The 14,239-nt window shown below is 50.0% G+C and overlaps 1 protein-coding gene across 15 annotated transcripts in view; it reads right to left on the bottom strand.

Annotated features, from left to right (window-relative positions):
• Positions 1-8,591, bottom strand: part of DNM2 (dynamin 2) — a 57,447-nt gene extending 48,856 nt beyond the window's left edge. For all 15 annotated transcript variants that reach the window (XM_090061412.1, XM_090061417.1, XM_090061405.1 and 12 more), the window contains exon 1: positions 8,331-8,591. In XM_090061412.1, coding sequence (XP_089917538.1) covers positions 8,331-8,491 — 161 coding nt within the window. In that variant the 5' untranslated portion in view covers positions 8,492-8,591. The remainder of the gene's footprint in view (positions 1-8,330) is intronic.
• Between the last annotated feature and the right edge of the window lie 5,648 nt (positions 8,592-14,239).

Here is a 14,239-nt window from a genome sequence, read left to right as displayed (position 1 = left end):
CCCTGGTTGCTCAGCTGTATGTGGGCACCTGCTCAGACAGACCAGGAATGCTGGCTGCATCACCCCGGTCTCATAGCAGTGGGTGCACAGCCAGGCAGGTTTTTACCACACCGGCCCAGTAGGCTGCCCAAAGAGCTCAGACTTCAGAATAGCTCAGATGGCCAGCACAGCCTCTCTTCACCCCTGAATCTGCCCTACCTGCACTCAAGCAGCTCCAGGCTTTTTCAGGGACATGCTGCTCAACTAAATGATACTTCTCAAAGCATTTACGCCCACTGTCGGCCCATTTGATGCCACTCTCCAATTGGCTCCTCTTGCCTTCTGAATTTCCACTGCATCAACTCTTGACACAGCCGATCACGTTTGAACCAGATCTCCAGGCCAACTCCCAGCAAACTATGTACTGGCAGACAGTAGCCCCCGTCTCCAACCTACCTCCTCAAAAGAGCAGCTTCCCAGCAAATAGGGGGGGACTGAAATGTGCTATCACCATCTTCCTGAAGGTCTCATTTATTCATACTGTTTGCTTGAGCCCAGAGTGCTGAGTGCAAAGTGTGCTGATAGGTGCCGCCCAGCCCATGTAGTTAGGAAAAATGCGAGACACCAGAAGCCTCCAAAACACAACAGAGAATACAGTAGAACAGGAGCCAGAGCACTGCAGAGTGCTTTGTTTTTGAGGTTAAAGCACTGCGAACTGAAAGCAGTGGATTTTAATGCACTGAGGACTAGGGCAGAGGGAAGGAACAAAAGCTCTTTTCCCCTTGACTGACTGCATGTCACGTGCCCAGAGTGCAATTATTCTGCTTTGTACTGTACTTTTGCCCCCTCTGCTCTCTTCAAAGCTGGTCACAGCCCCATGTAGCTATTTTGCCAAGCAAGAGCACTAAATACAAGGCCTAATGTGTGGAGGGAATGCAGCACTATTCAAAAACCCTGAGGCTGCAGCTTTTCATCAAGGCTGGACACAGGGGAAAATGTGGAGAAACCTCAGACCTGCCGCCTTCCTCAGGTTCACGGTTGGCTTTATTTACAACCCCCAACAGCCTTGATAACATGTTACCAACAAGTCACAATGCCCCCATTGACAAGAGAGTTGAGGAACCCAATGTCAAAGGCTGAGCCTCCCAATGGCGTGCATCACAATGGCATCATTGTGTACCCAGCTCCCAGCAAGCCAAGGCCCCACGACAAGTCAATGGGTGAATTTGATGTCAACTGAAATGTCTTTTACGCTTCCCACTTACGAGGATGTTGCAGCAAGGGCTGTGGAGCACTGGCGTGGGGGGAAGAGAGACACGGAGCCTTTAGCACATCTGCACTGACATGACAAGGGCTTCACAGAGGGATAAGTCAATAGACTGTTCACGAGGACGTCACCAGGATGAGCTCTCTCCCTTTGCACTTCTCCCTGGGAAAGACTCTCAGTGAAAGCTTCTCCCTGGGAAAGACAGTGAAGCTTGCCTGCAAAGTCCACAGTGCTTCATGACAGTCCTCACATCTGAAGAGATGCAAAGGGATGCGCTGAGAGTCAAGTGGCCACTGTCACCATGAGTAGGGCTTGTCTGACCAGGACCCCTGCTCCAAACTGCATCCCACCCAACACATGGAAAGCCCACAATAAGCAACGCAACCCACTTTCTCTGCCTCCCTGCTTAGTGATTTCTGACCAACACAAGCTCATCCCAAGTCTCCGGCTGCATTTACCTTGAGAGTCGGACTCTCAGCAAGCTTGTTTATATTGGATTTGTTTCCGAGCAGGAAGCAGCAGAGACCTGCTGCCATCAGAGCTTGAGAACACCCTGCCACCATGGTGGTGAAGGAAACCTGGAACATCACCTTTGCCAGTGTTGCTCTAGACTGACAGCTGTGTCAAGAGACTCAAGGGTTGTAGTCCTGCCCATTCTCTGCATCTACCCACCTATAGGACAGCTCCAGGCAGAATGGGTCTAGGATGGAGCTTATCACCAGAGAACCTCACTCCCCTATCTGGTCCTGCATCTTGTTTTTGCCAGACTGTTAACATGGCCCTTCCTCCGAGGTCATTTCCATCCACACTCCAATCCCTCTAGCTCATCAGCTCTAATCATAACTAAGTGAGACCCACAGGTAAAGGTCAAGCCTAATCCTCAAGGGTGATTTCTTAGTATAAATTACTTCTTTTAATAAAGCAGAGGTCATCAGCATCTCCAGGCATCATGAAAGATGGAAACTCACCTAAGAGTTGCCATTTACTGGTTCAGAACACAGGTACATCTTGCCCAGTCTCCTGTATTGCACAGGGGAAGACAAGGGATGCTGAAAGGGAGCATGAACTGGGTCTGACCAGGGTTTGTTTTTTTTTTTTCACCCCAAACTGTTTGTTTCTCATTTGCAGCCTCCAGCATTGAAGGTCTAGGAAGGAATGTAGGAATTCTTAGGGGTGATATCTTTTATTGAACCAACTCAATCACAGTTACCTTGGTACCTGAGGTTTAAGGAAGGGTACTGCGATACTTAAAAGCCTATCTATGTCTATCCCAAACAATGCAGTTAGCCCTAATAAAAGACACTGCCCCCGAAAAATCTTGCTTCTTCCACATCTCCGGGGGGGGGGGGGGTGGAAATCACAGCTCCGGCTTCGTTTCACCACTACCCTAAATGGACAAGGAGAAATGGTCTCAAGTTGCAGCAAGGAAGTTTAGGTTAGATATTAAGAAAAACTCTCACCTGAAGAACAGTAAAGCAGTACAGCAGGTTACCCAGAGAGGCTGTGGACTCTCCATCCTCAGAGGTTTTTAAGACTTGGCTAGACAAAACTTTGGCTAGGAAGATACAATTGGAGATGATCCTGGCTTTGAGCAGGGGGTTGGACTAGAGGACCTCTTGAGGGCCCTTCCAACCCTCATTTTCTATGATTCTGTGATTTGTTGGAAGGAAACTTGATCAAAAGTCAGCTGAAAACAAGAACTGTTGCCTGTACTACCAGCATCTGCGTCCAGTGGTAACATTAGCTATTACTGCAAAACACTGGGGGGGGGGCTGCCAAACACTGAAATGGAGATAGAAGGGGGTGGGGGTGGAAATAATCTCTACTCCCTTAACATTTGACCCTTCAGGCAACTCCAAACAAGCCTGATTAGTACAAAGACACTGGGTCTAATGCACTGCTTTGTTTTCAGGCAGCCAGGCACTTCTGCAAACATCCACAGGGAAGTGACACCCAGAGGCCATTTCCATGAAGGGCTCCTGTTTCCAAAACCTTTCAAGTTCAGCTGGGTAAGCTGAACTCAAACCCAGCACACGGGAGAGGGGCTGCTTTGCTGTTCAAGTTCTGGGCAATGCTAAACCTCCTACAGTCCGGCTCCATGTACTGGAGAAATGCAATAAGAGCCACACACTGGATCCCTTCCCACAGGGCAGGCAGCTGTAGTCAGAGACCTGAAACTTGGACATGCATACATACAGCTGTTACCAAAAGCATCACAATGCCCCTTTAAGAATCCATGTGTGTCCACTCCTTGAATCTTGTGTCCAGTTCTGGTTGTCACACCTCAAAAAGGTGATAGAAGAACTAGAGACAGTCCAGAGAAGGGCAGCAAGGATAATGAGTGGTATGGAAGGGCTTCCCTATGAGGACAGACTAACAATCTGTTCAGTTTAGAAAGAGCATGTGAGGGGGCACATGAAAAGGGTTTACAAAATAGTAAGTGATGAAGTCAATAGGGATGTCTTATGGACCATCCCTTACAAAACAAGAACTTGGGATCACAACATGAAACTAATAGGTAGCACATGTTTAAATCCAACACAAAATCGCTCTTTTTCACCCAGTGTGTCACTAAAGTGGGGAACTTGTTGCCACCAGATGTGGTGGAAGCTGAGAGTTTAGCCAAATTAAAAAATGGATTGGACATGTTCTTGGAGGGAAGGGGCATCAGTAGCTATTGAACATGGGAGTGTGGGGCACGGCCTCTGAATTGGACCTTCCTGGACCTTAAATACTGGAGGCTGCAAATGAGAAAGGAACAGGGTAGGGAGAAAACCCTGGTCAAACCCAGTTCACTCTCCTCAACAGCCACTCTCTGCCCCAGTGTGACAAGAAACTGGGCAAGGTAGACTTAGTGTGACCCAGGAAATGGCAGGTCTTATGGTTTGTTTTTTTTTTGGTTTTTTTTTTATGTACTACTAGAGCAATAAATGCTGGGCAGAGATAAACCACATGGGTCCCTGCCCTAAACAGCTAGCAACTGGAATAAGTAATTAGCTGCTTCAGGGCCATTCACCCTTCTTTATTGCTACCATGTATGGTGGCTATGAAGGGTATGGAGAAATGCACCAATTTCCCCTGTTATTTAATTCCCAGACACTTTAGTACCACTATCCTCTTCCTCTTACGGTTACTACTGGCACACAATAGGAGCTCTTCCACTGGATGAGGATTACTGAAACCCATGGAGCGAAGGCAGAACTCAATACACGCATAATTATCCTCGATTATTAATACAAGGGCATTGCGAGAGAACAAAGTTAGTGCCACATGATACGAGTGGAAGATTCCAGGTTGCAGAAGAGAAAGAAAAAATGTATAAATTTAGTCATACGTAAAATCTTCCTATTCAGATATGCACTGAAGCAATTCTATGGATTTCAGTTAACCCCTTATTAAAAGCTTCCTGATGAAGGCTTAAAAGCTTCTGAAACAAAAGCTTTTTAATTACAGTGCTGGCTGTGCCCTGTCATTATAATTAGGGGCTGCCAAAATTCCCTACTGCCAGCTATTTTTGAGGGGTAATAACTTGACCATTTTGATTCAGAGTGGAGAAACTTGGCACAGGGCTGCAGCCAGATGCAAGCCTTGTTTTGCAAATGAGGTTTCAAGCAGTCTTTTAAAAAAAATTAAAAATAGAAGAATAGAAACAGAGCCAGGGGCCAGCCCAGCCTCACAAACACCACCCTCTTTGCAAGAGTTAACCTGTGCTAGGGGCTAACCCACATGAGCATCACAACGCCAACGAGCTGTGTCAGGCACTGCATCACATTCCAGGCCCCCAAAGCCCGATCTTGGCGCTCAGAAAGTTTTAAGTAAAAGAAAATGTTTCACTGCAGGAGATGCTGGAGCAGAGGGAACTCAAGCAAGCCTTCTGGCTGGCCCTTTCTTCCCCAAACTGATCCATATGAGATCATGGTGATGAAAAGGTGAAGGAATCCAAGAAGAGGGCTTAATCCAAGTCCAGCAGAAAATGGCTTTTTTGGACAGAGGAAGGTATGTGCTCCAGTGAAGGAAAGCAGGGAGCAGCAGGACCAAATTACAGTCATTTAGCTTGTCAGTAGAGATAACCCTAGGCATAGACTAGTGCTGAGTTGAGGTGACAGCAAGAGATTAGTATTATAGTTTGTCTCACGCAATCTGCATGAGATGTTCCAAAGAGCTGACAAGCCTAATATAGCTGTGTCTGTCTCACAAGACAAGAGACCCCTGCTGTGTGAGAAATCAGTTTGGTGCATGTCTTTAAGTGTAGCTGCAGAGCCCAATCCTTGACTGACAGCCCCTTCCACACCCATCACCTATGAACTTAGTATCTAACTGTCCTGAATGTGATAAGGTAAAGCCAGAGAGAAGCAACAGGCCCTTGGTCACACAGCACCCAGAGGAGTAGGAACAAGAACCCAGACCCCTGTGTACAACCAAACCCACTGTGGGAGCCCCACAGATCACAGCACATGCACTAAGTACGAGCCCTCCACTGCCAGCCTGAACTGGAACATACCTCTGGTAAGGCAAAAAGACCTTTTTAACCATGCTGTCCCATTCCTCACCCCTAGCTTTTAATAAGTCAAAACCCCTGACCTGACCAGACTCCTGAAAGTGTGCGTGCGTGTGTGCACGGGGGGGGGGGGGGAGGGCGGCAGGGAGAGGGAAACGGATGCGACACAGGACTACATCCACACAAACCAGGCCTGACACCACCACAAAACCTTGCGACACACAAAGAAGCTGTGAAGGGCTGGCTGGGCTGCCATGAACAAAGAAGGAAGGGGACATGTTAGGATCTTGGGCCTAGGTTTCCTTTGCTGAAACTGGTATTTGTTTCTCTCTGGTGTCACAGATGGCAAATGAGGAAACTGCCATCCTAGATGAGCTGACCAGGAGAATGGGAAACCTCCAAGCATCAGCGCTCATGAAGTCAGCAGGGACAGTGCCCTTGTAAGCCCAGATCTAAGCAGACAGGCTTCTGGGCCCGACACAGGCTGAAGGACTTTGCCATTACCAAGGGCAGAGAGAAGATCTGGGCTACAATGTTTGTAGCCCTGGGGCAGGCTGGGACAGGCACATTAGGTCACCTACCCCCAAAGCTACAAGCGATAACAGTTGCAGTGGCTACCACAACACCATTCCCCTTGCCTAAATCATCCCAACTATTACCGTACACCACCTTAATCAACGGTAGGACCCTATAGAGCATATGTTTGTACACCACATATGGCTCCTCCTTCTCAGCTGTCTGGGGCAATTTCTGCAAGGGTAATAATAAGGCAAAGGTAGAAACACTGCTGGAAGAGCCAGCCCAAGCACAACCTGAGCAAGTGAATATGGTCACATTGCTCATCAGCTAAGGCAGCGTTTGAAAAACAGGTTCTCGTTTCTCCAGCCCTCTCATTAGGAGTCACACCTGGGCCAATAAGCCTCTGCCTTTCCTAGGCCTCACTCATCAGCCCTCCCAGAGGTCCCATGCTGGTCACAAATGTCTTCCAGGTAATGATTAAAGGAATCCAGAGCCGAAGCAGATCAACAAGTGAGAAGCTGGTAACACTTCAGGAGAACTCCAGCTCTCTGGTACAAATGCACACAACCTGGGCCACCACCCCACACACACGCAGCTCAATCAACAAGCAACCCCAGCTATTTTTAGATTGCTGATAACAAACACCAGCCAAACCCATTTGGGTAACAAAGTGTAGAGCTCTGCTCTTTCCCATACCATGGTTTTTAAGTGTGTATCAGTGGCTGGTATCCCCCACTGCCTGACACAGGGTGTTGCAGAAGTCTCAGGTCCCCACAAAAGCAGCAGCAGAGTTTAGTGCCATGCAGATGACTGAAGCCAAGCCTCTACACCGGGCATGAACAGCAGTGCCTGGGGAGGCCACAGAGGTAATGTGGGGAGGCCAATGTACCAGAGTAACCCTCCCACCCAGCTGCTGACATCCCACATTGCCAGTGCCTTTCATCATAACACCACCTGAATGCTCCAATGCAGTGACTGGCCCCAATTCTGCCCCAGTTAACTTGAACGTGAAGAGACCTGAATCCACAACAGCCCCACAGGAAAGGCTGCCTTCTGCTGGGGTGGCAAGCGGCAGCCAGAAGCAGCTCCCCTTACTGTACAGGGGGGAGGCACTGGGGAGGAAAGGGAGCTAGGGGCAGCATCAAGAGACTCCCTGGACCGCAAGGGAAATGCCCACAGGTTTGCAAGGGGCATGTAGAACAGGCCTGTGCTGCTGCAGCCAGATCTGGGGTGGGGGGAAACAGAAGCTGCTCTTCATCAACACCAGCCTGTGCCTCTCCTAAAACCGAAGCCCCAGGCCCCAGATATGCCCCCACCCACCTCAACCTCCAGGCCCTTCCAGCAGCCCCAAGCACCTGAGACCACCCCAACTCCCACTCCAGTCCCGCCCAGCACAGGCAAAGGGCCCAGATGCTGCCTGGACAGGGGGCAGGTGATGGTTCTGTGGACACAAGGGCAGGTCCCCAGTGAGGTGTCCTAAGAGGCATTTCCCAGGCCTTTAAGGAAGCAGTGAGAGGAGACACACGTGGCCCCAGCCAGCCCCACAGCATGGGGGGAGGCGTTGCAGCCCCCTGGCCCCAGGCAGGGAGGGGGTGACAGGCCAAAGCCCGCCCCCAGTCCCACCCACCCCACTGCTACTCAGAGTCACCTACTCTAGTGGCACGTCCTAGGGCCCCAGCCTGCACCACTGGCGTTAACTGCCCCACCCCCGGCAGGCGAGGAAGGGGCCCGGGCTTACCAGCGCCCTTACGCCAAATGCGCAGGACCCCCAGCGAGAGGGGCGCCACTAACGCCATCGGCGCAAAGCCGGCCGGACCCCCACCCCCCCCATATGGAGGAAAAGGGGTCAAGAAGTTACGCGCTTAGCCTACGGCCGCAGGGAGGGATTCTCGGACCGCGTTACACCGGGAGCGGCCGCGCCGGACGTTCTAGTGGCGCCGATTTACGCCAACAGCGCTGCCGCGCCCGCGGTATTCACCAAGCGAATTTACGCGAACTCCGGCTCCGCGGCAAAGCTACGCTGTTTGCGTATCTCTGCCCGGAGTTCCCCCCCAACCCGGGACTCACCGGCCGACGAAGTTCTCGAGCACGGAGCTCTTGCCAGCACTCTGGCCGCCCACCACGGCGATCTGCGGCAGGTCGAGGTGGCAGCTCTGCCCGATGGAACTGAACGCGTCCTGCAGCTTGTTCACCAGAGGGATCAGCTCCTCCATCCCCCGGTTCCCCATGGCGGCGGCGGGGCCCAAGCTCCCGCTTTCCGGCCGGCGGCGACTCCTTCTCAGACGGTCCCTGGCGGCAGTGGCGGCGACCAAACTTCCCCTCAGACTCTCCTCATCCGGCTCTGGCTACGCCCCCAGTTCTTAGCCCCACCCCCTCCCTGAAGTTACGCTTTCCATTGGTCAAAAAGGCTGTCACTCTCAATCGATAGCCAATCGGAAGGCGGAGTGCCCTGTCAATCAATAGGAAGAAGCGGGGTTGGAAAGCCACGCCTATTCTCTGCGCTTTTATTGGCCGCTTGACTTGTCACTCCGTCCATCCAACCAATGGAGACCCTCTGTGGTCCGGCCTCTATCCCGCCCCGAAGCTTTATTTTGCTTTCTCATTAGAGGATCTGCCTGTCGATCATAACTCGAACGCGCAAAGCGGGGCACGCCATCACGTCAACCTCTACTTCACGCACTTTCACTGGTCTAAGGTTCTGCCACTCGACCACAACACCCAATCACTGGGAGAGGCAGGGCTTTCAAGAAAAAAAAGGGGACTGAGTTGTCAATCATCGTATCGCATAATCTGATTGGTCCTTTTGTTCCACTTCCGCTTCTACGGCATCAGAGGGTGAGCGCCTTGAGCGGTGAAGCTGTTCTTACCTTATGTATTCGTGTAGAAGTCTCTTCAGTTTATCTCCCACATTGATATTTACAGCGCCCGTTACCGTATATCTGCCTCTAGAAGCATCAGGGGATTATTCTGCCACATTTCACCCTGGCAAAGATCATCCTTGGCATGCCCTGTGCTGCTACGCCACTATGCTAGGACAATTTTTCCTTGTAGAAATATTGTGTGGGGCAACCCTGGCAAACTGCTGCCTTCCATGACCTTACTGTATTCTCTCAATTATAAACTTACCGTTTTCACAAGTAGCAGCCCAGCAGTAAGCAGTGATGCAAAACATAAGCATCAGTCTGGGATAGACCTCAAGGTATCCCATAGCTCACCCACTGCTCAAGCCACAGCCTGCTGTGTGTTACAGCCTGCTTCCAAGGAGGAGTAGGGGAAAGTGAGGGGAGGGGGGAATGATTTGGAGGGTGACACGCAACAGTAGTCTTCAGCATTGGCCACAATGAATTCCTGGACGTTGCACTGCTAGTCTGCATTCACCCACTGGGTGCAGAGCTGTTTTATTGCCCACTGCCAGCATCTGCTCCCACGTCTCCAATCTGCTGTTGCTGCGTAGTAGCTTTGTGGGGAAGCTGGAATCAGACTGGTTGCTGCTTCATTAACAGAGCTGCAAATATCCAGATGGCCATGTGACAACTTCCTTCTGGAGCACGTGTATGTCCAGAGCTGGATTACTGAGAAGACCTTGTTAGCCTCATTATCAGCAATGTCACTGTCCTCTCCTATAGCATGTACTGCAGCTTGATTTCTCCTGGGGTTGCTGCAGCAGTGAGGCACAAAATGGCTCTGTTTCCCGTGGCCCAGGCATCTTTGCCCATCCAGTGGGCATTTCTCTAGCTGGCTTTTCTGCTGCTTCCAATAGTACCAACATTGGAGCCTGGGGACTACATCCTCTGTTGGCCTGCCTTCATTCTGTCTCCCAGATCCCCTTTAAATTGACCCTGTTCTGCACCAGCAATTGTTCTGAGTCTCTCGTTAAGATAATTTGGCTGCCCTTGAAATCTGGAGGCATTTGTCCAGAATCAGATTGCCCTCTCACATAAAAACATAACTGCCATTTACTGGTTCAGACCATACATCCATTGTGTCCAGTCTCCTGTGTCACACAGCAGCAGAAAGCAGAAGCTGAAAGGGAGAGTTCACTGGGCACAACCAGGGTTTTTCTCCCTGTTCTTTTCTCCCTTGTAGCCTCCAGCATTTAAGGTCTGGGAAGTTCTGAATCAGAGGCTGTGCCCCTCATTCTCATGCTCAATAGCTACTGATGCCCCTTTCTTCCAAGAACATGTCCAATCCCTTCATGAATCTGGCTGAACTCTTCAGTTTCCACTGCATCCGACGGCAACGAGTTCCCCACTTTCTCACCTCTCTTTATATACCATATATTTCTTAATAAATAAAATTAGCTTAAGCCTTCCTCCTAATGCATTATTAATAATTTTGCTTCTGATTGCCAAATATGGTTACCCTTAACTGGAATTTTCTATTCTGAGGTAATAACACACTGGGTGAAAAAGAACTGCCTTGTGCTCCTTTTAAACTTACTCTCTGGTAGTTTCATTTTGTCACCTCTAGTTCTTTCCTGATGAGAACTAGTCAATAAGTCCCTATTGACTTTACCTTCACCATTTAGTTTCTTGTAAATCCTTCTCATGTCCCCCGTCAAGCATAGATTTCATAGATTTCATAGACATTAGGGCTGGAAGGGACCTCGGGAGATCATCGAGTCCAGCCCCACGCCCAAAGGGCAGGAAGTCAGCTGGGGTCATAGGATCCCAGCAAGATAAGCATCCAATTTGCTCTTGAAGGTGTTCAATGTAGGTGCTTGAACCACCTCTGCTGGCAGACTGTTCCAGACCTTGGGGGCTCGGACAGTAAAGAAATTCTTCCTTATGTCCAGCCTGAAACGGTCTTGCAGGAGTTTGTGACCATTCGACCTCGTCATCCCTTGGGGCGCTCTGGTGAACAAACGTTCTGCCAGATCCTGGTGGTCACCCCTGATAAACTTATAGGTGGCCATCAGATCACCCCTGAGCCTGCACTTTTCCAGGCTAAAGAGTCCCATGGCTCTCAGCCTGTCATCGTTAAGATCTGTTTTCCTGACCTCTGATCATGCGCGTGGCTCTCCTCTGGACTCTCTCGAGCTTCTCCACATCCTTTTTGAATTGTGGAGCCCAAAACTGGACGCAGTACTCCAGCTGCGGCCTCACCAAGGCCGAGTACAAGGGGAGAATGACGTCCCGGGATTTGCTCGAGAAGCATCTATGGATGCAAGCCAGCGTTTTGGTCGCTTTACTAGTCACAGCATCGCATTGCAGACTCATGTTCATCTTGTGGTCAATGATGACCCCCAAGTCATCATCTCTTTTCTAAACTGAACAGACCTGGGATTGTTAATCTCTCCTCACTGGGAAGGCCCTCCACACATCTGCCTTTCTCTAGCTCTTTTGTATCCTTTTGGAGGCATGGGGACCAGAACTGGGCAAGGTACTTAAGGTGTGGACACACCATGGATTTACCAAGGGGCATGAATATACTTTCATAATATTCTCAGCAATCTCTCCCTCATCTTAAGCCCAGATGGCCCACAGATAATTCTGTCTCTAATAAAGGAATCTGTTATGTTTCCAAAATTACATGTGGATGCCAATGTTTTCAGCTGTCACATAATTAGCTATTCCTCCTTCTGGATCCTGATTCTAGGTTGAAAAAAAAAGTAGTGTCTTATGTATCTTTCCACAGTCTACTTTTTCTGGGATCACAGGGCTCATCCAAACCCTTCATTGGTTGCTCTAATCTCTTGAGCCTCTTGGAGAAAAAAGTGTTTGTTGAAAGCTGGTATCCAGGCACTCCCTTTATCTCAGTGGTAATGGGAAATATTTTACCCTCATTGTCCCATCTGTACCTGCCATTATCAGCTGTGTCCATGGTCAATTCTTTCTTCTGCTGTTTCACAGACTGGAAATCTGACACCCTCCATGCTGCCCACTTTTAAATCACATGCTGTGGTTTCAGCCACTGCCCACCACCTTCCACGCGCAGAGCCCTGTGATAAGAGAGCCTCTGTTTGGGCTGCAGCAACTTGGATCTTTATTTTAAAGTGCTGTGGGCTCAGTGCTGCTCTTCTCAAGTGCTCAGAGTTGTTGCAAAATTTCCCAAGCATCTGGCATTTCCTGGTGTCACCCTCCAGATCATCCCCCTGCCAACCCCTGCAACTGGTATTCCAACCTGCAGAGAACCTGCAGGGTTGTTACACAAAGGAGCTACTGGGGACAGCCACCACCAGGCTGTCTGTGCAGATGGGCCTGATGGTAACACCAGGTTGACTGCACCTTGCCAATGCAACTTCTCTCAGTGCCCTGGGCTGCAGGTGTCCCCTGATCCCCTGCTCTCCCCCTCCAGGCCCCTTCAAACCCATGCTATGGTGGGGGAGCACAGACCCCACTCCCGCAAGGATGATCCCTCTGCAGGAGCTATCCTGCATGGCTTTACCAACACCCACCTCTCCTGCCTTAGATCCTAGCCCCAGCTCCCTTCTGCTGTGAATGGGCACAGAGCCCACCCCCCATACTCTGCCAGGGGCTTGATGCAGGTGAGAGGGGTGGGGGCCCTCGATGCCTTGCAGCCTGGAGATGCGGATGATGGGAAGGATGGAAAACTCCCTTGGCCATAAAGCCAGGTGTCACCTCCCCATGCCTAGCACCAGGCTCCTGCCAGGGATGGGGGCTAGAGCGGCAGCAGGATTTGTCTTTGCCCGAGCTGAGCCCAAGAGGCTGAAGCCAGGCAGTCCAGTGCAGTGAGAGTGTACACGCATGTGCACACACATGTGCAGGACAGAGGCACTTTTCAAGCTGTTGCAATTCATATCCTTTTATGTCCAGGGCTCTAAAACATCCCCCTGCCCCGCAGGATCCAGGATGGACCCACAGTGGCTTGCAGGCAGGGCCGAATTAACCCTTTAGAGGGCCCTAGGCAAACAAACTTGTCAGCCCCTACTTAATACTGTATATTTGTATTACTTTTTTTCAATCAATAATTATAATATGTAAAATAAGCACATGGGCCTCTTCTTCACTTAGGGTCCTAGGCATGTGCCTAGTTTGCCTATGTGTTAATCCAGCCCTGCTTGCAGGAGGCATCTAAAGTGCACGGGAATGTCCAAGCAGGGTCAGGCCCAGGCATAGTGCTACATCCCATAACATTATTTTGGGCGTTGCACCAGGTGTGAATGCCAAGACTAGAACATGGTTACTCCTTAACCAATAACAAATGTATTAAGCCATTAGCAGTTACAGTTCTATTACTGTAGTTAATCAAAAGCAATACAACATGCCTCACCACCCCAAGATCTAATGAACATGACGTCACTCATTGATCAGGCTGTGAAGTCTTGTCCATGGTCAGAGACTACCGTAGCAGGGGATGCGGGCCCCTTTAACACTATGAGGGGTGGGGGCCCCCAGAGCGCGGCCAAGGGCAGTTGCCCTGATCCCCCCCTCAACAAAGGACAGCCCTGTCTGTGGTTCCCAACTCCTTTGCCTGAGTTTTGAATCTTGGATCGGTGACCTGACCTTTCAGGAAGAGGCTCAGAGGGCACGCTCTCTCACCTCTCTTTATATACCATATATTTCTTAATAAATAAAATTAGCTTAAGCCTTCCTCCTAATGCATTATTAATAATTTTGCTTCTGATTGCCAAATATGGTTGCCCTTAACTGGAATTTTCTATTCTGAAGTAATCTTTTCATTCTTAGGTGGGGGTAGGCTTTGCTCTGACTGTTCTTCCTCTGCCCAAGCTGTATTCATTCAATTTAGTTAGCCAACTTCCAGATTCATTTCAAGTAAGGAACAGTGTTTTTCTATCTGGTCCTTTTCACCAGGTGCAAGTCTTGACCCCAATTCAAGCTAAGCATGCTGCTTAAGCTAAGCACAAAGGTCAAAACCCAGGCCTGAAAGCCTTTGGGTCCCAACAGTAGCCAGGTCCCAGGCCTGTCTCTGGCAGCCTCCATGGGGGCTTTGGGGAAGGACATGGAGTCAAGGCCTATCCAGTCTGACCTGTCCTGCCCCCTGTCTCCCCTCAG

This window comes from Crocodylus siamensis, chromosome 8 (genome assembly GCF_052110815.1).
Source record: "Crocodylus siamensis isolate JL-2025a chromosome 8, ASM5211081v1, whole genome shotgun sequence".
Taxonomy (NCBI): domain Eukaryota; kingdom Metazoa; phylum Chordata; order Crocodylia; family Crocodylidae; genus Crocodylus; species Crocodylus siamensis.
The sequence above is the reverse complement of the archived record's forward strand: the minus strand, read 5'-3'. Positions and strand labels throughout refer to the sequence as shown.